General features: G+C 46.0%; 1 protein-coding gene and 1 long non-coding RNA gene across 4 annotated transcripts in view; one reads left to right on the top strand and one right to left on the bottom strand.

Annotated features, from left to right (window-relative positions):
- ABCC11 (ATP binding cassette subfamily C member 11) overlaps positions 1–25,217 on the top strand; it is a 53,638-nt gene that overhangs the window by 10,565 nt on the left and 17,856 nt on the right. For 2 of the 3 annotated variants that reach the window (XM_032424306.1, XM_032424304.1), the window contains exons 6-19: positions 2,421–2,594; positions 3,430–3,577; positions 3,740–3,888; positions 5,208–5,315; positions 6,390–6,650; positions 8,121–8,192; positions 10,525–10,649; positions 12,357–12,429; positions 14,089–14,292; positions 15,542–15,679; positions 15,759–15,855; positions 17,397–17,486; positions 18,365–18,468; positions 21,732–21,929. In XM_032424306.1, coding sequence (XP_032280197.1) covers positions 2,421–2,594; positions 3,430–3,577; positions 3,740–3,888; positions 5,208–5,315; positions 6,390–6,650; positions 8,121–8,192; positions 10,525–10,649; positions 12,357–12,429; positions 14,089–14,292; positions 15,542–15,679; positions 15,759–15,855; positions 17,397–17,486; positions 18,365–18,468; positions 21,732–21,929 — 1,941 coding nt within the window. Of the gene's footprint in view, positions 1–2,420; positions 2,595–3,429; positions 3,578–3,739; positions 3,889–5,207; positions 5,316–6,389; positions 6,651–8,120; positions 8,193–10,524; positions 10,650–12,356; positions 12,430–14,088; positions 14,293–15,541; positions 15,680–15,758; positions 15,862–17,396; positions 17,487–18,364; positions 18,469–21,731; positions 21,930–25,217 lie in introns of all 3 variants that reach the window. The other variant, XM_032424305.1, reaches the window with a different exon arrangement.
- LOC116644599 lies at positions 15,384–17,466 on the bottom strand. Its single transcript, XR_004301785.1, has 3 exons — positions 17,204–17,466; positions 16,400–16,499; positions 15,384–15,588 (listed from the first exon to the last, which is right to left on the bottom strand). It is a non-coding gene; the product is annotated as an uncharacterized LOC116644599 (long non-coding RNA).

Raw genomic sequence — 25,217 nt, 5'->3', positions numbered from 1 at the left:
AAAGGGACAGTAGTTCAGAAGTGTTAAATTGTATTGCTGATTTCTCTTAGGCCTTGAGCATGGGGACTCCCTGTTGTCCTGCATTTGACTGAAGTTGAGATCTGTGGCAGCCCTTCCCCCTGTTTATCTTAGGAGAGTCATCGTAGTAATTATTAACTTCCACTTAGCCAGACATTGTCCCCAAGACTTTACCTCATTAGCTCAGTCAGTCTTCTGACAACCCTCTTATGAGGTAGTTTCTGTTATTGTTCCTGTGGTCACAGAGGTAGAAACTGAGGCACCGAAGGAGTAGGAACCGTATACAAGGTCATGGGATTGGAAAGCAGCAGAGCCTGGCTGCAGGGTCTAGGCTCTGAACCAGTGCACTTACCTGCCTTGCCAAAGAGACTTTCTGCACTGAGGCCTGCCCTGGTTCCTTTTCCTGTGTCTCTGTCCTGAGCACCTGCTGCGTGCAAGGCCAATTTCCCCCAAACAGCCTCATGAACGTAAGACAGAATGGCCCACTTGGAAGTAGCTGCTCACGTGAGGAGTCCTATTGCCTCCATAAATTTTATTTTTAAAATTAATTAAAAAAACCCCTGCATACGTTCTCCTTGGAAACAAAATAAAGTAGAATAGATGACTCCCCAGACCCCGTCACTTCCCTAATGCCTGGAGGTGACCACCGCTATCAATTTGGCTTGTGTTCTTCTAGACTTTTTAAAGTGTGTTTAGGTACACGTGCAACTTACCCATAGAAAACATATTGTATCTTGTGCCTGTGTTTTTACATAGATGATACTACATTTTACAGTTTTCTGCCACTTTGTTTTACTAACTGAAAATGTATGATATAATTTTGGGGATGAGTTTTTACATCAAGGATGCTACATTGTCTGTGCTGTTTTTGAAGTTTTTCTTTCCTCCTCGTTATGTCTTAGCCTTCCATGTTAACACATGCAGATCTTCCTTGTTCCTTTTCAAGGATGCTTACTTATAATTGTAGCATTTCCTTCCCCCCTTCCATTTTTATTGAGATATAATTAACATATAATGTTGTATTAGTCTAAGGTATACAAGGTAATGATTTAATCTGTGTTGCCAAATAATCACTACCATTAAGTTTAGTTACCATTCATCACCTTATGTAGTTATAATTTTTTGCCTGCAATGAGAACTTTTAAGATCTACTGTCTTAGCAACTTAAAGATACACAATACAATATTAACTATGGTCACAATACTTACTTATCTTACAGCTAAACATTTTTACCTTTTGACCACTTTTATCCATTTCCCCCCACCCACCTTAGAGCATTTTCAATGTAGCAAAATTAAGTGTTTTATATGCATTATCTCATCAATGCTACAGAATAGGTTGTATTATTATTCCCACTTTACTGATAAGGCAACCGAGGCACAGAGAGACTGGGTAATGTGTCTTTGGTTCTACAGCTAGTACATGACCGGCCTGGGACATGAACTCTGACAGGTTGCTCCAGGACCCAATATTATCTAATACTCCTTGGGTGGATGCTTTAACCTTTCCCTACCAATGGACATTTAGAATGTTTCCAGGGTTTTGCTGCTAATAAGCACAGCTGCAATAGATGTCCTTATATGTGCTTCCTCTCGTGTGTGTGAATGTTTCTCAACAGAGAAATGAAATAGCCAATTCATGGGGTTTGTGCAATTGTTAACTTTTAAAGATACTGTTCAACTCCCTTCCAAAGTGGCTGTACCAAGCTAGGATCCCTCATACACTTCAAATTTTTGTAAAGATTCAGCCTGGGGCCCATCCTGGGAACTAGAAGGAGATCAGTTTAAAGTGAAGAGGAAATCACTTCCTAAGGCATTCAGATTGGTCATTCTAAAAGACATTCATGATTGGGTCCTTAAATATTTCTTGATTTGCAGTGTCAGCTTTTATGTAACATGGAACTGGGCAGTATGTGTTAGGGAGCAGGGCAGTGACAGAAGACTCTATAGCAAAATAGAAAAAGAAGGATAAAAAGATTTAGCTCCTGCCTAAAAAATTTCAGCCATTATTATTAGTAGTAATAGTAGAATGAATAGGATAGAATAAGGTAGAAGACTAGAAGTAACTCTCTGGGGAATCTGGATATGAGAAGTAGTAGCAATAGTACAGTAAAATATAACTTTTATTGAGCACAGCCCATGTGCAGATGCTTTATATTTCATTGACATCCTCACAACAACCATATAAAGTGGGTATAGTTATTCCAGCTTCACAGGTGAAGAAGCTGAGGCTCAGAGTGGCATAGTAATGGGCCCAGGGTCACACAGAGAGTAAGAGGAGAGCTGTGAACTTGGTATTTTTGTCTCTACCATCGTGCCTCCCAAGCTTTCACATCCCCGGCACGTGTAGCCCCTTCTAGGTACCTGAAGAGGTGATACCTGTGGGGCTTTGCTGTCTTACAGGCCATCAGCTTCTTCGCCAGTGACGTAAACTACCTGTTTGAAGGAGTGTATTACGGCCCCCTGATCTGGCTCATCTGCTCATTACTGATTGCCTGCACTGTCACCTCCTACCTCATTCTTGGACCCACTGTGCTCTCCGCCACTCTTTGCTATCTCCTGATTTTACCAGTGGAGGTAATGTCTTTCTTTGCCACCCGTTGGATGTTGGATGTTCCCCAGAACTCCCAGGGCTCTGGAATCTGGGGTACTTCTGAGTGGAAATATTGTCTCCTGTTGACTGTTGATTCTACTGTGGTTAAGTTTCAGCTTCCATTTCTGCCTCAAGCTGTTCTCTGGCCACAACGTTGGCCAAAGAAATAAGAGGTGAATATGATGTGTGAAAGTCCATCTCATAGATTTCCGTGAGGGACCCTCTGCTTCACAGACTTTCCTTAGTAGATGTCGTCTATGTATGGGTTTTTGTTCCTTCTCTTCTACCCAGAATGTGCTAATGTAATAGCCCAGATGGCATTTAACATTTGGCTGAGCACAGTATAAGGGGGGAAGGGAAGCAAATTTGCTGACAAAGATTCAGGTGAAATAAAATTGGGCAAAACAGGAAGTGACTCTTGGATTATGTGTGCTCTGAATTATTGAAATCAAGGGTTTTCCTCCCTCAGCACAGGTATTCTGATCAAAAGGTGATTATAACTGTTGGTGGGGTTAGGGTTCCCAAAGGCAGAGGAGTCATATTTCTGTTTAGTTAGCCTGGCTTGGGACACAGGAGAGAAACACCCCCAGGATGTGTGAGACAGGTGCTCTAAGGCATGATGGAGAGTTTCTGTTGGAAAGTCTTCAGCAGGACCCTAGAATTTAGAGTCACAATGGATTCCAACAGGGCAGGATTAAATCCAGGTATTCAGTCCACATCTGGATTTTACCTTTGGACATACTCCTAGTTGCCATACTTATGCCTGGGTGAACTCTCCTGCCCTTGTCAAAAGAAGCTGTTGCTGCATCCTGATTGCAGGTGTTCCTGATCAAAAGGATTGTTAAGATACACAATCACACCTCTGAGGTCAGCGACCAGCGCATCCGTGTGACCAGTGAAGTTCTCACCTGCATTAAGCTGATTAAAATGTATGCATGGGAGAAACCATTTGAAAAAATAATTAAAGGTACAGAAAATCTGGTTTTCTGCTCAGTGCCTTGGGATGTCATGGTGGGCCAAGACTCTCACTCACCCTTTGGGTTGTTCTTTCATGCTCTGGGAGTTGTTTGGTGCTCTTTGGAGAATATTCTTAGGGTTAATTTCAGTGCCTTTGCTTTTTATCTCTCAGACCTCAGAAGGAAGGAAAAGAAACTATTGGCAAAGTCTGGGATCATCCAGAGCCTGACCACTGCCTTCTTGTTTATAGCCCCCACAGTGAGCACAACGGTGATGTTCCTCATCCACACATGTTTACAACAGAAACTCACGGTTTCAATGGTAAGTGCTTGGGGTGCTTTGCTTTTCCCCCATATTGATAGGGAGTTTTTCTTTTATGTCTTTTCCTAGATCATGTTCCTCAAAGATCTGAAGGTTTTGCAAACGGATAATAGATGTTGATTTTGATTTTCCAGACTTTTAGGATGCTCAAACTTTCTTCCATCTCAATCTGTCTGAAAAACTGACATCCCTTGTATAGCAACTATGGGAGAGAGGGATGACAAAGTCATCTGGGGATACAGGGGAGGTGAAATGTGTAGTTAAAACCCTGATGATTCTGATACATGCCTTGAGGTGAGAATCCTAAATTAAGGAGTTCATTTGAACCCAAAATAGGGCCCTGAAAATACACCTTAAATAAAAAGCTAGAGCTTCTTTTGCCTTCTCTTTGTGGTCTGACCCTGGCCCAGAAAAGCTGCAGCTGCCTTTTAGGGGTAGAATCCCAGTTCTCTGAGGAGAAAAGCCAGGGGGCTGCTTTGGGAGAGGTTGGAATCCAGATGGGGCTTGGGGAAGGACACTGCACCCAAAGCAAGAGGGGGGGGGAGCATTGGAGAGTCTGCCAAGGGTTCGTTTGTGCTCCAGACAGCAGGCACTTCTACTTGGTCCAGGCACGCACCAGAGAAGTCCCCTGAAAGCTTGAGGGTGGACGCAGGGACTTTTATAGGAGAAACTCTCAGCAGGAGTTCAGGGTCACACTACACTCACACAGTGAAGGATGAAGAAGGGAGTGGAGGTGGGGTGTGGATTGGAAAGTCCCCAAGGTACTTTAGGTCATATTCTGAGATCCTGAGAGCCGTAGGTGGTCTGCTGTAGTCAGGAAAAGTCTCCGGGAGAGAGTGAGGCATGGATTAGGCTTGGAGTGCAGGGACATTTGGAGTATTAGAAAAGAGTAGAATATCTAAGGCAAGGAAAACTGAATACGATCATAACAGCAATAAGAGTATCAAGCTCTGTTAGCAGTAAACAAGCTCTCTCACATGTACTTTCTCAGTGTTTCCCTGGACTTTATTCCTGTACCCACTTGATGATTTTGACACTATGCAAGTGGGAAAACTCAGCTTGTTGGGGGAGGGGACCTGGCCAAAGTTGCAGAATCACCTGGTCGCTAAAGCTACAACAGGAGTCAGGCCTACAGACATGGAGCCATTAAGACGAGTGCTCTTTCCCCACTCTTTCCAGTCTCTCCAAAATACTGGCTCTGTCCCTGCCACGGGACGGACCGGCCTATCGAAAGCTGCAGGGTCTGGCTCTGTGGCTTCTGGCTCCCGGATGGGGGCCTCAAGGGGCGGCCCTCACCACCTCCTCCTCTCTTTGCCCAGGCCTTCACTGTGGTGGCCACCTTGACTCCCATGCGGCTGTGTGTGTTCTTTGTGCCCCTCGCAGTAAAAGGCCTCACGAATTCCAAGTCTGCGGCGGACAGGTTTAAGGTAAGTGGTCAGAGGACTGTTTACATGGCTCTCTGTTTGGGTGTTCATTTGCCTTCAGCCACTGAGATGTTCCTCCTGAACGTGACCCCAGGGCAAGGCAGATTGGCTAACTCAGTGACCTCCTGTACCCAGGCTGGGGTGGGGGCTGGGAAGACAGATTAATCAGGCCCCAGGGAGTTCTTAGGATAGTCTATACAAACCAGGTCTCACACAGGAGGTCTACAGACCCTGTCCAGATTTGTATAGGGTTACCGTGATGGTTTTGCTTTAAAAAAAAATCATATTTGTTGCTTGCATTTAAAAACCTGGAAAGTCTACATAAAAATCGGATTTCTGGATTTTTCTGAATAATCAGAAGATCTGGGAACATCAGACCCACATTTTGCTGTGGCTACAAACAGCTGGAGCTGAGGGGATAGTTGCCCTATTAGATGAGGCAGTGAGATCCAGTTTGCTGCAGACCACTGCTGAACATCCACTACCTAGAGATAAAACCATTGTCCAAAATGTCAAGAAGTATCTTTCTAGATCTCTTTCTAAGCCAATCTCCAGGGAGAGACGTGTGCCTCTAATTTGACTGCAGTGAGATCATACTTCCCACCCCCCTCTTTTAATGCTAGCATTCCCCCGTCAGGGAGAAGGAAACACAGAGGGGAGTGACCTGCTCATGGTCACACTTTGAAATGTATGGCCCCCAACAGTTTCCCACCGTGTGCTACATGGACAGACCTTTTTACTTTGAATAGTTATAAATGAAATTTAATTAAAAAAGTGGCACATCTGTCTGATGATTCCACAGTGTTGTCACCCATGTAAAATGAAACAGGAAAGAACAGAGTGGGCAGTTTGCAGATATCAAAGAGTGGCCCAGTGGTCCAAAAGTTGGAAGACCCTGATCTAGAATTCCCACCAGCAGAACCTGGCTCCTTCTGAACTAGTGGTGGTTCTTCAGGCTTTTACTGTTTATTAGGAGTTTATAAACCAGACTGATAGGCAGGCCAGCAAAATGGGCACACATTCCTATTAGACTAAAGAACTGAATTCCTCCTTCCTCCTTTCTCTTTGTCTGTGCAGAAATTTTTCCTCCAGGAGAGTCCTGTTTTGTATGTCCAGACACTGAAAGATCACAGCAAAGCAGTGGTTTTGGAGGAGGCCACCTTGTCATGGCGACAGCCCTGCCCTGGGACTGTCAATGGAGCCGTGGAGCTGGAGAAGAACAGGCATGCTCCCGAGGGGATGGCCAGGGCTCAGCCAGCTCCAGGAGCCCTCAGGCCAGAGGACACAAGGGACAGCCTAGCCCCAGAGTTGCACAAGTTAAACCTGGTGGTGTCAAAGGTAACCTTATCCAGGCCACGCCGGCAGGCTGGCTGCCAGACTTTCGGGGCCCAAGGCTCAAGCTTCCTGACACTCCACCATTTCCTTGGCTAAAAACTGCTGTCTCTAAATCCCTCTTTTAAATACAAATTGTTCACAGAGGGCAAGCACAGGAAATCTTTCATACTTCAGTGGGAATCAACTGATCATCCAGAATTTTTTTTTTTTTTTTTTTGAGTAACAAGACCCAGACTAGTATGCTATATGCTGGGAGAGAAGGGGAAGGAGACTAACATTTATTAAGTTGCTAGTATGTGCCAATTTGGTTGTTCTGTGAACTCACCTCATCTGTCTTCTTCTCTGACTAACGTTTGCAAGGGCAAGCTTCCCTTCTTGTCCAAATTTCACCTCTGCACTTTCAAGTCAAACTTGATTGCATTCCTCCCCTCCCACCCACGCAGTCCATTGGTGACACCTGTCAGCTCTCTCCTGAATCCAGCCGCCTCTCACCAACCACCCCCCCAAACCACTGCCCTAGCCCTAGCCACCACTGTGCTGTTCCAGCTCCTCTAGGAGCCTCCTCATCAGTCCCTCTGTTTCCACTTTTGCCTTCTTACTGTCCATTACCATGCGGCAGACAGAGGGCTCTTTCTAAACCATAAACCAATTCAAGTCACCCTCTTGCTTAAACCCCTTCAGGGACCTCCCGCTGCACTTAAGATACAGCCCAGGTATCCCCCAAGCATCCTGCCCGCAGCTTTCACCTCTTCTCCCACTCCTTCCCTCCACACCAGCTGCACTAGCCCTCCTGTAGCTCTTTGGCAGCCAACCCAGTTGCTCCCACAGCCTGGAACGACCAGATCTTCCTGTGTCTGGCTCCTTCTTATCATTCAGGTCTCAGCTGCAATGACAACTGCTTTAAGAAGGCTTTGCCGGCCAACCCATCTAAAATTGCTTCGGTTCATGGTAGCCAATTCGTTTTACTTAAATCATTTATCATCATCTGATATTATTTATTTATTTCATGGTTTATGTCTCTTCACTAAAATGTAGCATGAGAGTTCTTTTCTTCAGTACTTGGTACGATGGGAGAAACTCAAACACTATTTGAGGGAGGGGTGAATGAATAAATGAGTGAATGTATGCATGAATTCTGTGAGGCTGGCTTCACTGTCCCCATTTTACACATGAAGAAACTGAGGCATGGAGAGGCTAAGTGACTTGCCCAGGATCATAGAGTAGAATAGGTGCAGATCTGGAATTCGGGTTTCTTGCCCGACAGGACCACCTATCCATGACCTCCTCTCTACCACCTCCATGTAACTTCCTTCCTTTGAGGTTGCGGCGTTGAACTTTGCTAGTCTGTGGGGCCTTGGGGTGGGTGTGGTTGTTTTCTGTTTGTCCTTTTGTGTTCAAACAACAGACCCACCCTGGGTGAGTAGGAGGGTTTGTGCTGTCCCAGTGCCACTCTGTCCAACCTTGGCTTTGCAGGGGACCATGGTGGGGGTCTGTGGCAACACCGGAAGCGGCAAGAGCAGCCTGCTGTCCGCCATCCTGGGGGAGGTAAGTGACTTGTGACCGCATGCATGCGCACCCACGGGCGGTCCAGGGACTCCCAAGCTTGAGTTCCCCCAGTCAGCCACACCATCGCTTTCTTGCTCAATGGGATCTGAGCCAATACACTTTTTATAAATTGAGAGCAGTTGGGCATGCACCGAGGGGGAAGTGTGTTATAAATATACCTCCTTCTCATCCTCCAGCTAGGAGTGAGACCTCTTAGATCCCCTGGAGGTCTGCCCTCACCTGTTCTCTGTGCTCTCCCCACCCTGTTTGTAATCAACCAGCTCCCAGGGTGATGATACAGTGTGTCTCAACTTTTAATGTGATGATAAAAATCATTTCATGAAGCCCAACTCAGAATGGGACATGTGTCCCTTGTGAGACAGCATCAGGAGTGCGATGTGGAGGGAGAAGGGAGGAGGAAGGAAGGAGGGATGGGGGAGAGGAGGCCCTCCCGAGTGGGATGGGGCAGTCTTACTTGCACTCCAGCTGTAGAATTTACATGTCTGCCAGGTGCCCCTGCCCTTGAGATCTGAACTGTCCAATTCCACTGTCAGTGGATATTCTTGAGGTCTGCTTGGTCTGTAGCCAGGCAGACATGTGGCTCAGCCCACCCTTTCTCCAGTTTCCAAAAAGCCCCAACCTGTTCCCCCCAAACAATTGAGGTCATATTGCACACCTCTCACTGAACAACACCTTACAACAGCCACAACTCCTGGTGTGCATTTATGGCCACCTCCCCAAGGGGGTTCTCACCAGCACTTCCCCGTTCAGCCCCAGCCTTTCCCAGTCCTGGGCTTCTCTCTCTGCCCCCTCCTTTCTCTGCCCATCATCCCTCCCTCCCACGTTGTTGGGAGAACAAGAAAGTTCTTCCTTTATCCAGCTCCTCCCTCAGCTCCTTCTCCCAAATATTATAGCCGAACTTATCATCTCTTTGGAATGTAGTCGTATTGTCCATAGAACTCTCTCCCGATAGCTCACTTCTTCATGCTCCACATGTGATGGCCTTGCCGCAATTTCTTGGCAATGGGGAAGATAAGATTCAACTTGAAAAAAAATAGTAAACATAATTTGAATAGTGCTTACATGCCAGGCCCGGTGCTAAGAGCTTCCTATTTTTTTTCCTTCAACCTGAAAACAACCACATGAGGAAGGCACAGACATTATGGCCAGTTTATAGATGAGCAGATGAGGTTCAGAGAGGTTACTTGCCCAAGGTCACATGGCAGGCAAGGGGGGAACCAGGGTGTAAACCCAGGTCCACATGGTGTCAGAGCTTTGCTTTTCCCCATAGCAACATTTCCTGGTAGGCTCCATCTAAGGCCACCTTTCTGTGTGGCTAGTAATTTCTCAGTTTCCTCTTGAAATAAACCAGTCACTGTCCATCTAATAAAGGAAAAACAAAAAGATGTCATTTTAAAGTTTTGTTCTTGTTAATTAAAGCCTGCCTCCAAATCAGGAATAGGAACATAGAATCATAAAGAGGAAGAGGCACAGGATGATGAGGTCTAATGCTGGGGTGGTAGGGATGGGGGTTATGGCCTTTTTTTTAAACTGTGTTTTTAAATTTATCAAACAGAAAAGTGGGAAGACACTAAAGACCCTTATACCCACCTCTAGATTCAACAGTTGATAGCATCTGCATTTTTGCCACATCTATGTAGAAACACATTTCGTAGAACAATTTTTAAAAAGATTTCATTTATTTGAGAGAGAGAGAGAGAGAGAGAGCCCACAGAGGGAGAGGGAGAAGAAGGCTCCCAGCTTGATCCCAGGTCCCCAGGATCATGACCTAAGCTGAAGGCAGACATTTAACCATGTGAGCCACCCAGGTGCCTTTGTAGAACTATTTTAAATTACAGAGATTATGAGACTTTCCCACTTATTACTTCATCATGATGTCCCCCAAATAAGAACATTTTCCCATCTGTGCACAATGACATTATCACACCTAACAACAATGGTAATAATTCTGTTGATATTCAGGGGTAGTCAGAGATGACCTGGAACTTCCTGTCTCGCTGTGAAGAGCATGGACGCACCACTTGCTAGAGAATGGGGCTGGGGAAATAAGAGAAAAAAAAATAGGGGGTTTCTTCAGTGCAGACCTTGGATTCAAGTCACAGCAGGAACTGGCCTGGCTTAGCTCTGGCGGCTGCCCCATGTTCCCAGGACCTTCCCTCAGACTCACTGGTGGGCCTGGCAGGACCATGTTAAAAGTGCCATTTACATAAGAGAGCCCCCAGGAACCTGGAGGGCGGTGGGGCCCTGGGCCCTGCAGCTGCTGAGCCAGGCAGTTCTGCCTGGTCCTGAGGCTGGACTCACTCTGCTGCAGATGCACTTGATGGAGGGCTCGGTGGGGGTGCACGGAAGCCTGGCTTATGTCCCCCAGCAGGCCTGGATCATCGGGGGTAGCGTCAGGGAGAACATCCTCATGGGAGACCAGTATGACAAGGCCCGGTAAGTTTCTGGGAGGGTCCAGGAAGGACACAGGTGCATGGGGCTGGTTGGGGGAGGGATGCCCTGCAGCTAATAGTAATTGGACAGCTGCTAACCCTTGCTGTGAGCTCACTTATATGCGTCAACGTATGTTCTCCTCACTGTCAAAGAGAGATTATTATCATATCCATTTTCTAGATGAGTCATCTGGGGCCCCAAGAGGTTAAATAATTTGCCTAAAGTCACAGAGCTTGGAGGATATGCTAGAATCACAATTCGAACCCAGTTGTTATCAGAAACTTCATGTGTAGCTGTTATACTCTATGAGTCAAAATAACCCTCCCCCTCTAAAAACATTACTTTAAAACTTTGTTTGTGTTAATTAATTCCCCACCTCTAAGTTGAAAGGGTGATGAGGTCATGTGATGTAGAAGAAAACAGTTTGGATTCATGGTCTGGTGGGCCGCCCACCACCATCCTTGCCCTTCGTGGCCTCTCCCTCCCAGGGTCCGGGGCTAACCTGCTTGAGACACGCACTTGGAAGTCTGTTCAATGGAGGATCCACAAAAGCTTCTCTGAATGCTACAGTTGTGCTTCCAAGTCTGGTGGACCCTGGCCTCCTATCACTGTTTGCTTGATGTTGCAATCTGCACCCATAGCAACACTGAGGGGCATGTAGGGGTGTGAGATCTCCAGCTGGCTGTCCTGCGGGCTCCAAAACATCAGGTCCAACACCAGCTCAGGGGCACCCTGCTCGCCCAACCCCCATCTTGCCTGCTTCTCTTCCCAAGTTGCCCAACTCAGTTTAACGGCATCACTGAACTGGGTATCCCAAGGAGCCTGATGCCTCCTCCTCTGATACTTCACGTCTAATTGATCACCCACCTTGGACAACTCTATCCCCTAAATAGGTCTTGTCTTTCTCTCTTCTTCTCCGTCTCCACTGCCAGTTCTTGCCTGTGATCTCTTGCTTGAACCATTCCCACTGCCCCTGCCTTTGGCTCCCTGTCTCCAGTCTTCTCCCACTCTGCCCCTGCATCTTGGGTCCCGCCTCCAGGGTAGTCATCCCAAAACATAGCTCTCACCGTCATTGCTCTGCTTTCAGACTGATAGAACTCACTGGGCAGTTTGGAAGTATTTGGTCAAAAATAAAAATGCCCCAATTGTTAGACTCAGCACTGCTAGGTAATGAATGCGTAGATAGTGTCACCCATGGGCACAAAGGCCCATCTATAAGAGTGTTCACACTACACATTGTTCATAGTAGCAAAAGACTAGAAACAACCCCAATGTCCATCACAGAGGCACTGGTTAAATAGTTTATGGTGCAGCCATATAACAAAATGTTATGGCGCCGTTAAAACAATACAAACCTATATATGCTGCACACAGACATATACAACCACGTTATTTCTGAATGAATACGTAGGAAACTGTAATAGTGGCTGCTTCTGTGGAAAGCAACTCAGAGTCAAAGACAAGAGAGACTTGCTTTTCACTGTCTCTTTTTGTTGTTGTTCTGTTCAAATATTTACTAAGTGCGTGTATTAGACGGAAAGAAATGAAGGGAAGAAGGAAATGCAAAAAGCCTCCCATGCTTTATTGTTAAACTCGGGATCAAGTCCAAATTTCTTAGCATGGAATGCAAGACCTATCTCTTCCCAGCTTGGGAAGGTTGGAGGGCCTGTGGCTGGGCCACTTGTCCCTTTAGCAATCTGTCCTTTGCAGGTATCTCCAGGTGCTCCATTGCTGCTCCCTGAACCGTGACCTGGAAATTCTGCCCTTCGGAGACATGACCGAGGTGAGTGGGAGGCGAGCATCCCCCATCTCTGTTGTGATGGTGCCTTTGTAATGGTTTTCTGGGATCCTCAGGCTGCCTCCCTGGGTAGGTAGAGGGGGGACTCCGGCTGTTTCCCTGAAGCAGCCAATGGTCCTGCAGCTGCTGCCTCAAAGCCTTCTCCCCCCAAGGAGGAAACTGGGGTTCATCTTACAGTGAGAGTTGGCAAAGAGCCTACCTTACCCCACAAGGATGGGGAGCTGACCTCGAACTCCTCCTTTTGGAGCAAGAGCAGTGGAGACCCAGTGAAAATGAGAAACCTCCCATCCCTCCCCATTTCCTCCCCTCTCCCACCTCCCGCCCTGCCCCCTCTGGCCAGCTCTACTTTTGCCAGTGGGAACAGCCACCATGGCTTCCCAGGGGCAACGCCAGTCACACTTTCTTGACAGTTCGCCATCCTTCACACCTGTAGACACCTTTAATCTACATAAGACCTGTCTGAGATAAAAGCAATATTGTTGTATTATCTGTTATCTCAGTCTGCTGAGCACTTGCCAGATGCAAAAGACTACTGTAGCAACTTGAATGCATTGTCTTAGGTGAGCCTCAGGTAATTCTAGGAGGTCGGTGCTCTTATTATCCTTCTTTTAAAGGTGGGTCTGTAAACCTTTGACGGCAGAGTGCTCAGTTGTCTTGTTCAGGGTTATCTCTTCAGTAGAAGGAAGAAGGTCTGGTCTGTAGAATGGCATCAGTGAATATGGACCTCATCAAGCTTGAGGTTTAGATGAGTTGATACATACAAAGTGGGGTGAACATGCTCAGCTGGAGTGGGTGTTAGCTTATCACGCGAGCGCAGTAGGCACTTAAGTAAGCATCTGCTGAGTGAGGACTGAATGCGAAACTAAGCCTTGGCCCCGGGCAAAGCAGCCTGTCCAAGGGCACACGGTACTGAACCAGAGGCAGGGTAGTGACTAGAGGTCACCTGCTGCTCTTTAGACTCTGCTGCTTTTCTACAGAGACCGCAAGAGTTCATGGTAGAGCAGGGACTGGGACTTAGCCCCTGGTGCCCTTGTCCTCAGGGCTGACTGAGGGATAGGCCAGCCACCAGGTGCCTGGCATGATAGTCTGCACATGCTGTTCAGTAATTCTGGTTGCTTGTTACTGACTCTTAGTATCTCCTGACGTAAGGCGTTGTGTAAGGTGGTCCTTCCCATGACAGCAACAATAGAGCCCCTTCCGGCCATTGTAGCCCTGTCCTATGGAGTTGGCTGTGCTCAGTGCTGTCTTCAACAACGAGGGCTGATGGTCCTGCAAGTGGATGGTTGCTGTCAACAGAGATTTAAAACCCAAATAAGATGTAAGGAGGTGCTCTTTCTTAGGAATGATTTGTTTTATTAACTAAATTGCTAAAGTTTTAAAATGTCAACTGAGATGTTGAAGGGTTTAAAAACATTGCATCTAATTGTGAGTTATAAGATTTTAATTAACTGAAAATCAGTTTTTCATTCCCTACTAAGCAAATTTTGAAAAAAAAATTTTAAATACCAGGGGTGCCCAATCACGAGGTGTCTAGGAGTGTGCACTGAGGGGGTTCAGTCTGTCACATCTGGCCACCTGGCTGGTTTGAGCACACCTCATTGGGCTCATCCTCTAGACACAGTGCCTTTGGCTGTCTGTTTGCAGATCGGCGAGCGGGGCCTCAACCTCTCTGGGGGGCAGAAGCAGAGGATCAGCCTGGCCCGTGCCGTCTACTCTGACCGCGAGCTCTATCTGCTAGACGACCCCCTGTCCGCTGTGGACACCCACGTGGGGAAGCACATCTTTGAGGAGTGCATTAAGAAGACGCTCAGGGGGAAGACGGTCATTCTGGTGACCCACCAGCTGCAGGTGACCACCCTTCCAGGGCTCTGGCCACGACTGATGGCTAACGTAGATCCTCACGTTTCTGCCATTGATTCCATAACAACCTCACCGTGGCTACCCCTTCATCTCAGACTAGACCTCAACATTTGAGGAGCATTGTAAAAAACCTGGATCTCTTCTGCTTTTCACGTGGAGAGGTCAGGCTGGTAAAAGATTTCTGTGGCTGGTAAAAATTGAAACCAGATTTGAAGGTCTCCTTCAAGATTTTATGGGTTGGCTCCTGCTTTTAAAGTTATGGAAAAAGAAAACTGATCTTTCAGAGAAGAATTTCCCAAGTGTCATGTTCTTTGATGAAGTGCAGTGACCATGTGGGGGTGGGGCTGCCTCTTGTAATGCCTTTACCCTAGGTATTTCCATACTTGGTTTTGGCCTCAAGACGTATTTATTATTTATCCCTCTCCTTCCATTTTGGCCTATTTTGGGAACGGTACAAAGTATTTCAGACATAAAGACAGTTTATAAAATAATCTACTGAAAACCCATGTGTCTATCACCCACATGACATGAACACAGATCGCCTCTCAGATTGCATTCTGTCCCCTCACTTTGCTATTGGTCTTTCTCGTGCAGGTCTCCATACCCTTACAACACATGTATAAATCTCTAGACATGATAAAGTGTCCTTCTGCATATTTTAAAGCTTTATATAATTGACAGTTTACTTTCTATGTCCTTCAGTAATTTGCTTGTTTTGCTCGGCATTATATTTTTGAGATCTTCCATGTTGATACACGCAACTTGATTTAATTCTCACTGATATAGCATTCCAATATCTGAATATACCAGAATTTATTCCCCTAGGATGGACATCGAGGTTGTTTTCCATTTTTTACTTTTACAAAAAAAAAAAAAATGCTTCGGCGTACATCTTTTTATATGTGTCTTTTTGCACATTTGCGAGTTTGGTGGAGTAGAGGTTTAGGGATCCAGTTGTTGGTTCATAATTCTTAAATATTTAATTTTACTAGATATTATCAAGTTGTTTTCCCAAGTATTTGCACTAATCTATAACAACACCTACCTTTTACGAGAGTTCCCTATACCTCCAGTCATCACCAGTGCTTGGACTTAGGCAGTGTTTTAAGATTTTTGCCAATGTGGGTATACAAAATAACATTTTATTATGATTTAAATTTACATTTTCCTTTTGAATGGTGAAGTTGAATATCTTTTTGTATGCTTACTGAAGGCCTTATTTCTTCTGACTCTTCAGTATTTAGCATTTTGTGACCAGATCATTTTCTTAGAAGATGGGAAAATCTGTGAAAAAGGAATTCACAATGAATTAATACAGAAAAAGGGGCGATACGCCGAACTCATCCAGAAGATGCATGGAGGAGGAACCACACAGGTAATTTCCACCCCACCGCACCCTTACTACCCACAGGGAGGAGCACCCCCTGCATTCATGGCATGTGCTTTCTCCCCAGGACAAACCGCAGGACACAGCAAGGCCAGCAGAAGACCCTCAGGTGCAAGGGCAGGCCCAGACCACCAGCCAGGAAGAGCCTCTCCATGAAAATGCTGGTAATGGTGCTGGGGAGAAGGGAGAGCACATCTGCCAACCTGCCTGGCTCCTCCAGAGGTGCTGGCATCTCCTCCTGGACCCCAGACGGGGCCATGTCCCTCACTGTCTAGGATTCTAGACATCACACACACAGGTTATAGATCCATGTAGTTGAGGGCTGTGGGGTGCAGACTCTGCTGGTCAGGAGGCCTGAGGATCCTAGAGGTGAATGCTGTGGGAGGCAGAGCTGAGGGTGTGTAGAGGCAGAGGCAGGATGTGAGTAGTGCTGGCCGGAGCAGCATAAATTTAACTGTAAGGCATTTAGACATTGATGCATTACATGTTTGTTGAAAACAAAGGTATTAGAAATCAGAAATGAATTGGGCCCTGTCTTGGATATCCAGAAGCTCAGGGCCTTGCTCTTCTCTAAGACAGGGCAGCAGGGCAGAAAGACAGTTCTGGATTTGAATTCTAGCTCTCTGCTTACAAAGTTCTGTGACCTTGTCCAAGCAACATAACCACTCTGAACCCTCATTTGCAAAAGTGAAGGTAATAGTGCCTTACTTTGCAGTGTTGTCGTGGAGATAAGATGCAGTCGGGTGTAGGGAGGCCTCAGGATAACGCCTGACATAGTGGAGCCTCCTGTCACCAAGAGCGTTTTAAGCTGTGAAAGTCGGAAAATGATGTGAGCAGAAAAATAATTGGAAGGAAAAAGTGTAGATCACAGAATAAAAGGAAAAGTTGAGGAACTGGGCCTCAGTAATTTTAGGGTGTAAGTAGCCCGAATAGGTGCAGAATTTTTTTAAGAAAACCTACTCCAAATATTTCCCATCCTAATGTGAGTTCCTTCAAGATTCAAATTCCAGGAAGAGAGCCCTCTTCCCCAGGAGAAATTAGAGTGTTATTAGAAGAAGGGAGAGCCTCAGGCAGAGACAACAGACAACCCCACAGTGCTGCTTCCTGTTGTTGCTCTCATCATTAGCAGCATCTACTGGTACTTTCAGGTACTGCTCTCCCTGCCCTGCTCTAGGACAAGAGTCTGCCTGAGCTAGTGCTACAGCTGTTTTCCGAGGACTTCTCAGAAGCATATTGCTGCAAAACATCTTAGCAACCATCTATATAGACCTGTCAGTTGTCAGATGAGGAAACAGAGAGGTTAAGTGATTTGCCTGAGATTGCACAGTATTGTAATGACCATTCTGGAACCCAGTTTTCTGGTCCCAGATCATTGCTTTCTTCATTCTCTCCTGCTGCCTCTCCCACCCCAACAAGTTCTTGGAACACCCCCACCCACCCACCCACCCAGGGTTATTGAATGGCTGGAGACGAAACCTCTTTCTGGGCTCTGGAGCCCAGGCCAAGACTTACCTTCAGCAGAGTCTTCCATGGAAGCATGCTGGTTAGAGTTGGGCTTGGGTAGGGCACTGAAGCTGGAAGGTGAGGAAGCTGGTAAAACATGGAAGCCAGGGGCAGAACGCTTTGTAAAAGCTCTTCTTGACCTTGCTAGACACGCAAGCAATTGAAAGTCATATCATTTCTTTCTTCTCTTACTCTCACCCAGTGCTGGAAAATCAGCTCACAAAGAAGGAGAAGATGGAAGAAGGGTCCCTGGGATGGAGTGTCTACCACCACTACATCCGGGCAAGTGGAGGTATGGTCTGTCAGTTTTGCCCGGGGCTCTCTCTCTGACTGGCCCTGCCCCTGAAACTGGGTCAGACTGGAATGTGTGCAGTCATGCAAAGCAGGGAGGTACAGGGTAGTCATGCCAATCATGGGCTTGACTTGCACAATTCCAATCTCAGCCACCATCAACTATAGTAACTCTACCACCATAGTCCGTGCTGGAAGTTAGGTTTCATGTTGTGTTAAAATGTACCTGGGATTTATTTTAATCAGATATGGTAAGACATGCAGACATGGAAATGTCACAAAGGGAGAAGTTTATGTTCACAGATCCCTAGAAACAAGAGACATGGCTTGCCATGCAGGGCCACATGGGGAAGCACTGGGTTGGTCAGAAGGCAGAGGGAAGGGAAAACATGGCTGGAAGCCTTTATTGTTTTTTTTGTGGGAAGGAGTAGGTAAGGCAGGGTAGGTATGCTGAGTAAATTTAGGATTATATAGTTTGAATAAGTCTTGAGGGGGGGGGCCTCTGGGCTATAGGAGTGGTCCCTAGTTATCTGGCACCCGGCGTTGGGTTTAAGGCAGGGATATGGGCTTGCTATGTGAGTTTGATGAGGAGGTGGTTGGGAGTGTGGACTGTGGTTTGGTTGGTTCATAGGTAAAGAAGTGGAATGTCACTGACATTTGGTACTTTGCCCAGGCTAATAAAACCTGTAAGTAGTAGAGTCAGGATTTGACCCCTGGGCTTTCTAACCTTGGAACCAAGCCCTTTCCAGTCCTCCAAGGCATCCAAAGTAGATGCGGGTCAGGATGATCCAAGGGCTTGGGATGGCTGAGCAGCTTTATCAGCCATTGCCCTTCACCTTCTTGTGGCACCTGTGTGTTACTCCTTCTCTCCCTCCCCAGGTTACATGGTCTCTGCTATTGTTTTCTTTCTCATGATGGTGATCATCTTCCTCACGACCTTCAACTTCTGGTGGCTGAGCCATTGGTTAGAGCAGGGCTCAGGGGTAAGTGTCATGGTGGGAGTGGGGTGTGTTTCTGTGGGCTGATATGGAGTAGGGCAGCTTCCTAATCCTTGGGCCCCATGAGGGTCAGAGTATGGGTTGTGGCACCCTATGACAAGCCCAGAGCCTGCTGTTGCTAAGTCCACAAATGGAAGAGTTCTGGAGAGGACCTCTGAGAGCCAGAACATAGGGGGGCTCCCTCCTAGCTCTGGCCTCCTGTGTTCACAGAATGAGTGGTCACCAGTGCAGTCTCATCGGAACAAAACCAAGAGGTTTCTGCCCCCAGACGGGTCCTCAAGAATACCTTACATTCCACCTTAGTGATTTTGCCTTTGGTAGCTGTTTGCCTTCTCACTTTGCTTTATTTAAAATGTGCATCTGCACCCTTTGTTGGAGGCGGGGAGGCCACATCAAATATAAGCACAGCTGTGTTGAATCTCAGATCTGTACCTCTGAAACAAATAATGCAATATATGTTAAGAAAGAAAAAAAGAAGAAGAAGAATGTAGCAGGAGGGGAAGAATGAAGGGGGGGAAATCGGAGGGGGAGAAGAACCATGAGAGACAATGGACTCTGAAAAACAAACTGAGGGTTCTAGAGGGGAGGGGGTTGGGAGGATGGGTTAGCCTGGTGATGGGTATTGAGGAGGGCACGTTCTGCATGGAGCACTGGGTGTTATGCACAAACAATGAATCATGGAACACTATATCTAAAACTAATGATGTAATGTATGGGGATTAACATAACAATAAAAAAATTAAAAAAAAATATAAGCACAGCTGATATTAGTGAAAGCAGGGAAAACACATTTTACTCAGTCACTACTGTCGTCAGGGGAAAGAGCTGAGAGCCATTCCCATTTGTGCACAGGTGATTTCGACATTTTAAAGGGAGAATGAATATGGGGGTTCAGTAAATTTAGAGAAGTAAAATTTACCAAGGGTTGGAGGGTGTGAATGTGTTGAGGTCAGCTGTGTCCGCTCGCTGGCAGTTATTAAAGTTAGGACTCTAATCTTCCACAGAGATTGGGAGACATTTCAAAGGCATGGTTCCCAGATCCTTGGGAGAGATGCTTTGAGTTGTAGGAGTTATATATTCATAGTTATGAGTACTTTTTAGTAAGTGCTCTGAGAAAGGGAGGTTTGGGGCATGCCATCAGGTGTTGGCTACAACAAATGGTAACTTTTCCTGGTGATGGTTGAGCTTCCTTAGGCAGGCGTTTTGATGGGGGGCAGGGGCATGCCTTGAGCCACTACAAGCCATGCTGAAGTTTGATTAAATTTTTTAGTGCAGGGGTTTGGATGGAGTTGTTCTGTGTTGAGAAACCTGCAGTTCTCAGCCATTATGTGCCTGGTTAATTCATTAATCTTCCCAACCACGTTTCGATGTAGGCATTGTCTCCATTTTACAGAAGAAACTGTGCTTAGAGAGGAAAAAGAACCTGCCTTGGGATGTGAAGTCCCCCGCCGGGACTTGAACTTGGTGCTCTGATTCCAAGCCATGTTTGCCTAGATGTCTACTTGGTTAACTTTTGAGTCATGTGTCAGGCAGGGTTTGCTCAGGAAAACAGAAGCCACTTGAAGTATTTAGAGCTTCCACAGATTTAATATAGGAATTAGAGACCACACAATCATTGGAAGGGCTCCAGTGACCTCAGCAGTGGGCAGCACTAAAGTGGCTGATTCTCAGAAGAGCACCTGCAAGCCACTGGCCAAACTCCACATCCCACCCACATGTCCACAATTTCCACCAGCGTGTGATGGCTTCTTCTCTTTCAGCTTTGAGATTTCCTATGATTGCTTCTCTTTGGCAGAATCTAACCTGAGACCATGCTGGCGGGAGTCTGGGGAACCGAGTTCCCAAGCTCTTCCTTGCATCACAGTGAAGAATGTAGAAGCATCAGGGATGATGCTATGTGACAATCTCGCACAAATTTCTAACACCATAGAGTGAATTTATCAAGCCATTTTCTACCCTGGCAGAAGAAAATAGGCCTCATTAGAAATCAGGCTGCCTTGGGACAAAGATGCATTGAGAGAGGGATGAAGAGAAGTCACTCAGGGAGCTGAGTTTAGAACAATCAGAGTAGAGTGGGTGGTGCATGGAGGGAAGAGCTGGAGTCGGGAGACAGACTAGTTTGCCTGCTGCTATAGTGGTCCACAACAGACAGACAATGAGGGCCTAATCCAGGGGAAGGCAGTGAAGAGGAAGAGGAAGGGAAAAGCAAAAGCACCAAGCAGGAAGGTTTCCATGTATGGTTTCATCCCATACCAGCTACTGAGTCTAAATGTGGCCCCGGGAAGGATTTTTCTCTCCCCATTGAATTTCTCCATGAATTCATGTGATCTGACTCCCCAAAGAAGGAAAACTCAGTGTTTTCCTCTATTCCTACACAATGCTTCTGATAACAAATGTGCAGGTTTTTCCCCAAATTAACCAATTCTCTAACTCCCAACACCATCTGTGTGTCCTACAATTCCCTTCAGTTCTGACACTACCTGGAGTTAGTAGAGACTCCCCAGGTTAAGGGTTCGGTCCCACAAGACTGTCTGTGCTTCAGAGGCCAATCACAAGTCTGGACCTCCTATACTTCTGGCAGACCAGCTATCAGTTGGAGGTTCCCATGACCCCCTTTTTGGATCTGATCATTTGCTAGAATGGCTCACAGAACTCAGGGAATACTTTCACCAGTTTATTAGAAGGGATATAATAAAGGATATAGATGAACGGCCAGATGAAGCAGTACATAGGGTGAGATCTAGAAGGCCTCTGGGTGCAGGAGCTTCTGTCTCTGTGGAGTTGGGGTGCACAACCCTCCTGACATGTTCATCAACCCAGAAGCTTTCTGAACCCCATGCTTTGGGGATCTTTATGGTGGGTTCATCCCACAGGCATGATCAATTATTAATTCAACCTCCAGCTCCTCTCCCCAGAGGATGGGGGGTGGGATTGAAAGTTCCAATCTCCTACTCATGGTTTGGTCCTTCTGGTGACCAGTTCTCCATCCTGAAGCCGTCTAGCCCCCTTTCCCCCACCAGCCATCCCTCTAGCTACAAAAAGACACTCTAATTGCTCCAGAGACTCCAAGGGTCTTAGAAACTCTTATGTCAGGAGCCAGAGTCAAAGGCCAAATATTAGAACAAAAGATGCTCCTAGTACCCCTATCACTTAGGAAATTACAGGGATTTTAGGAGCTCTGTGCCAGGAACTGGGAACAAGACCAACTATATTTCTTATCAAACCATCCTCTCTGTTCTTTCTTGAAGACCAATAGCAGCCAAGAGAGCAATGGAACTACTGTAGATCCAGACGACATACTGGACAACCCTCAGCTGTTGTATTACCAACTGGTGTATGGCCTCGGTGTCCTGCTACTAATCTGCATGGGTGTCTGCTCCTCGGTGGCTTTCACCAAGATCACGAGGGAAGCATCCTCAGCATTGCACAATGAGCTCTTCAACAAGGTGTGGGCCTGGGCGTCGGCTGTGGCCGCAGGCTGATGCCTGACCTCGCCCAGTTTTCTTTTTCTTTTTTTCTTTCTTTTTAATTACTAGACTTTATTTTTTTGAGTAGTTTTCAATTTAAGAAAAATTGAGTGGAAAATACAGAGTTCTCATATGTCCCTCACCAATCTCCCAATTTCTCCTGTTATTAATATCTTGCATTAGTGTAGGATGTTTATTACAATTGATGAGTCATTATCAATGCATTTATTATCATCATCATCATCATCATCATCATTATCTAAAATCCATGGTTTACATTAAGGCTCACTCTTTGCGTTGTACATTCTATGGGTTTGGACAAATATATACTGACATGTATCTGCCATAAAGTGTACAGAATCGTTTCACTGCCATAAAAATCCTCTGTGCTCTACCTATACACCGCCCCCCTCCAAAATCCTGACAACCACTGATCTTTCTCATTGTCTCCATAGTTTTGCCTTTTCCAGAATGTCATCTAGTTGCAAGTACACACTGGGCTACTACGTGGGTGGGAGCAGGCTACGGAATGAGCTGGGTGCATGGAAGCTCTCCTGCTGCTGACAGTATGATTCTAAAAGTTTAGTGTCCCTTGCTGGAGGGTCAATGGTCATACCAATGCTGGCCTCTGTTGGCTGAGCGTTGTCACACATAGAGTTGTAGAATTGTCCCAGGTTCCTTTTGAAGTGGTGCTATCATCCTTATTTTACATATGAGAAGATTGAAATCCTTGTGTGTTATGGTGAGAATGTGTTATGGTTAAAATACCAAACTTTCTGTAGTATCACATTGCCTCCTGGAAATGTCATTGCACTCCCCCTCACCAAATGTTACTATGTGCAGGTTCTGGGGTGGGCATTGGGCTTACAGTGGTGAATGAACAATGCAGGTATGGTTCGGGCCATTATGGCCTAATAGTCTATTCAGGAAGACCAATGAGAAAACACGCTGTTTAACATAGTGTGCAAAATTACTCACTGGGTGGGGGCCCCTGGGATCCTAAGAACTTAACAGGCACCTAACCCCAGCATGTGAGTGGTGGAGGGAAGGATGGGAGTCCAAGAAGACTTCCTGGAGGAAGGGACCTCTCTGCTATGATCTAAAGGTGAGTTGAAGCACTTTAGCCAGCTTAAATTAGGAGGTGAAGAGAAGCAGAGCTTTCCTGGGGAACTGGAGTCCTGGAGAGTAGGTGCTCAGAGGGTTAGAGCAGGGATTTTCATGGGTGTTCTCGGGAGGTGAGGAGGACATCCATCATTCCTTATAGACTGAATGCAAATTATGTTGACATTTCAATGTGGGGAGGATGAGGTGGAGGCATTTCCCCACACCTCAGATAAAGCAGCTGGCTTGGTGGAACCAGAAGGCAGGAGAGGAATATTCTACCTGAGGCCAGACACTCTTTACTAACTTTACTATGGCCTCTAAGGTTCTGACTCTGCACTCCAAGATTCTGGAAATATCCAGTGCTCAGGCCTCAAAGTGATAATTCCTATTTTATTTTTTTTCAAGTTTTTTTTTCATTAGAAAATATGCTTTGTATTTAAAATATGTTCCTTTTTGTAGTCCTTTTATGTCTTGATTGATTTTAAATTTGCCTTTGTAGTTTTAAATAATCACAGTGAAGGACAAACCTTTGAGATAATTGGCTCAACTACAAACATAACAAACTGCAAAAACAGATTATTTTGACACTTATGGGGCACCAGAAACCCTTTCTCCATGTCCCCACCATCTGTTCCTAATCCTGAGTGATGGTGGGTTCTCACAAAGACGGCTTAGTCACACCACAGCTGAGCTGTACCCTGTTCCTGTGCACCTCTCTCCCTGCACCACACCCCCCTCGCCCCCCATGAGTACTCAGAGTCTTGGGGGAGAGGGTGACTGTGATTTCTTGAAGTGATCGTGACAGTTTTTGTTGCTTTTGCTCATGTATTTCACAAAAGATTCTGGAGAGAAGATGGAAGATAATTTAGAGGCAGAAAAAGTGAGGAAACTCATCATCTGCCCCTCCCAACCTCACTGCCTCCCCCTCCTACCTTAGAGCCTAAACATGAATGTGAACAGTACTTGGTCAGCAGCATCCAGGTATTTGCAATGAGATCTGCTATAAGGGACACTTCGTGATTCTAATAATTACTATTTATTAATAATCAAAATGCAATTTCCTCCTCCCCCCTTCATTCCTTCCTTTGCTTTTGGCCTTAATAGATATGATTAACTTCTATTTATGTCTTTTTCTTGTGTTACAGCTTGAGAAATACATAGGGAAATAAAGGGGTCAATTGGTCAGCAGCTCAGTGCCATGAATCTTCAAGAAATGCCTTCTGTAAAGAGCATGGCTGTGCTGGGACAGGGGGGTCAGGGAGCCCTGGGAGGTCTGGTCATGGTTTTGCTGTTAACTACTTGGGTGACCTTGAGCAGATTGCTGAGCAGCCTCCCTTTTTCTGGGCTTAAGTTTCCTCATCTGTAAAACGAATACACTAAACTAGATGCTTTTGTTAAAGCCCTTCTAGTATGAAATGTTCTTTGATCTCCAAAGGGTCTCCTGTCCACTGCTTTTAGAGATCAAGTTAGGACACCACCTTCAAGAAGGGGCGGTCATGCTTAAATTCTACCCAAGACACCAAGTCATATGCAACCGCAGTGGAATTGCTGTTACTAATCTTTGGCGATTCTGGAAAATGGTCCCATCTGCAGAAAATAATCAGAGCTAGTGTTAATGGAATGCTAATTAGGAGGCAGGAACTATTCTGAGACTTTCAGTGTATTACCTCTTGTCTTTCTTTCTCCCTTCCTTCCTTCCTTCCTTCCTTCCTTCCTTCCTTCCTTCCTTCCTTCCTTCCTCCTTCCTTCCTTCCTTCCTTTCTTTTTCTTTCTTTCTTTTTCTTTCTTCTTTCTTTCTTTCTTTCTTTCTTCCTTCCTTTCTTTCTTTCTTTCTCCTTCCTTCCTTCCTTCCTTCCGTCCTTCCTTCCTTTCTTTCTTTCTTTCTTTCCTTTCTTTCTTCCTTCCTTCCTTTCTTTCTTTCTTTCAAGATTTTATTTATTTATCTGACAGAGAGAGAGAGAGAGCAAGTAGGCAGAGAGGCAGGCAGAGGGAGAGGGAGAAGCAGATTCCCTGCTAAGCAGGGAGCCTGATTCAGAGCTCCATCCCAGGACCCCGGGATCATGACTCGAGCCGAAGGCAGATGATTAACCAACTGAGCCAACCAGGTGCCCCTCTATCTTTCTTTCTTTCTTTCTTTCTTTCTTTCTTTCTTTCTTTCTTTCT

Source organism: Phoca vitulina, unplaced genomic scaffold (assembly GCF_004348235.1).
Source record: "Phoca vitulina isolate PV1807 unplaced genomic scaffold, GSC_HSeal_1.0 scaffold30, whole genome shotgun sequence".
Taxonomy (NCBI): domain Eukaryota; kingdom Metazoa; phylum Chordata; class Mammalia; order Carnivora; family Phocidae; genus Phoca; species Phoca vitulina.
The sequence above is the reverse complement of the archived record's forward strand: the minus strand, read 5'-3'. Positions and strand labels throughout refer to the sequence as shown.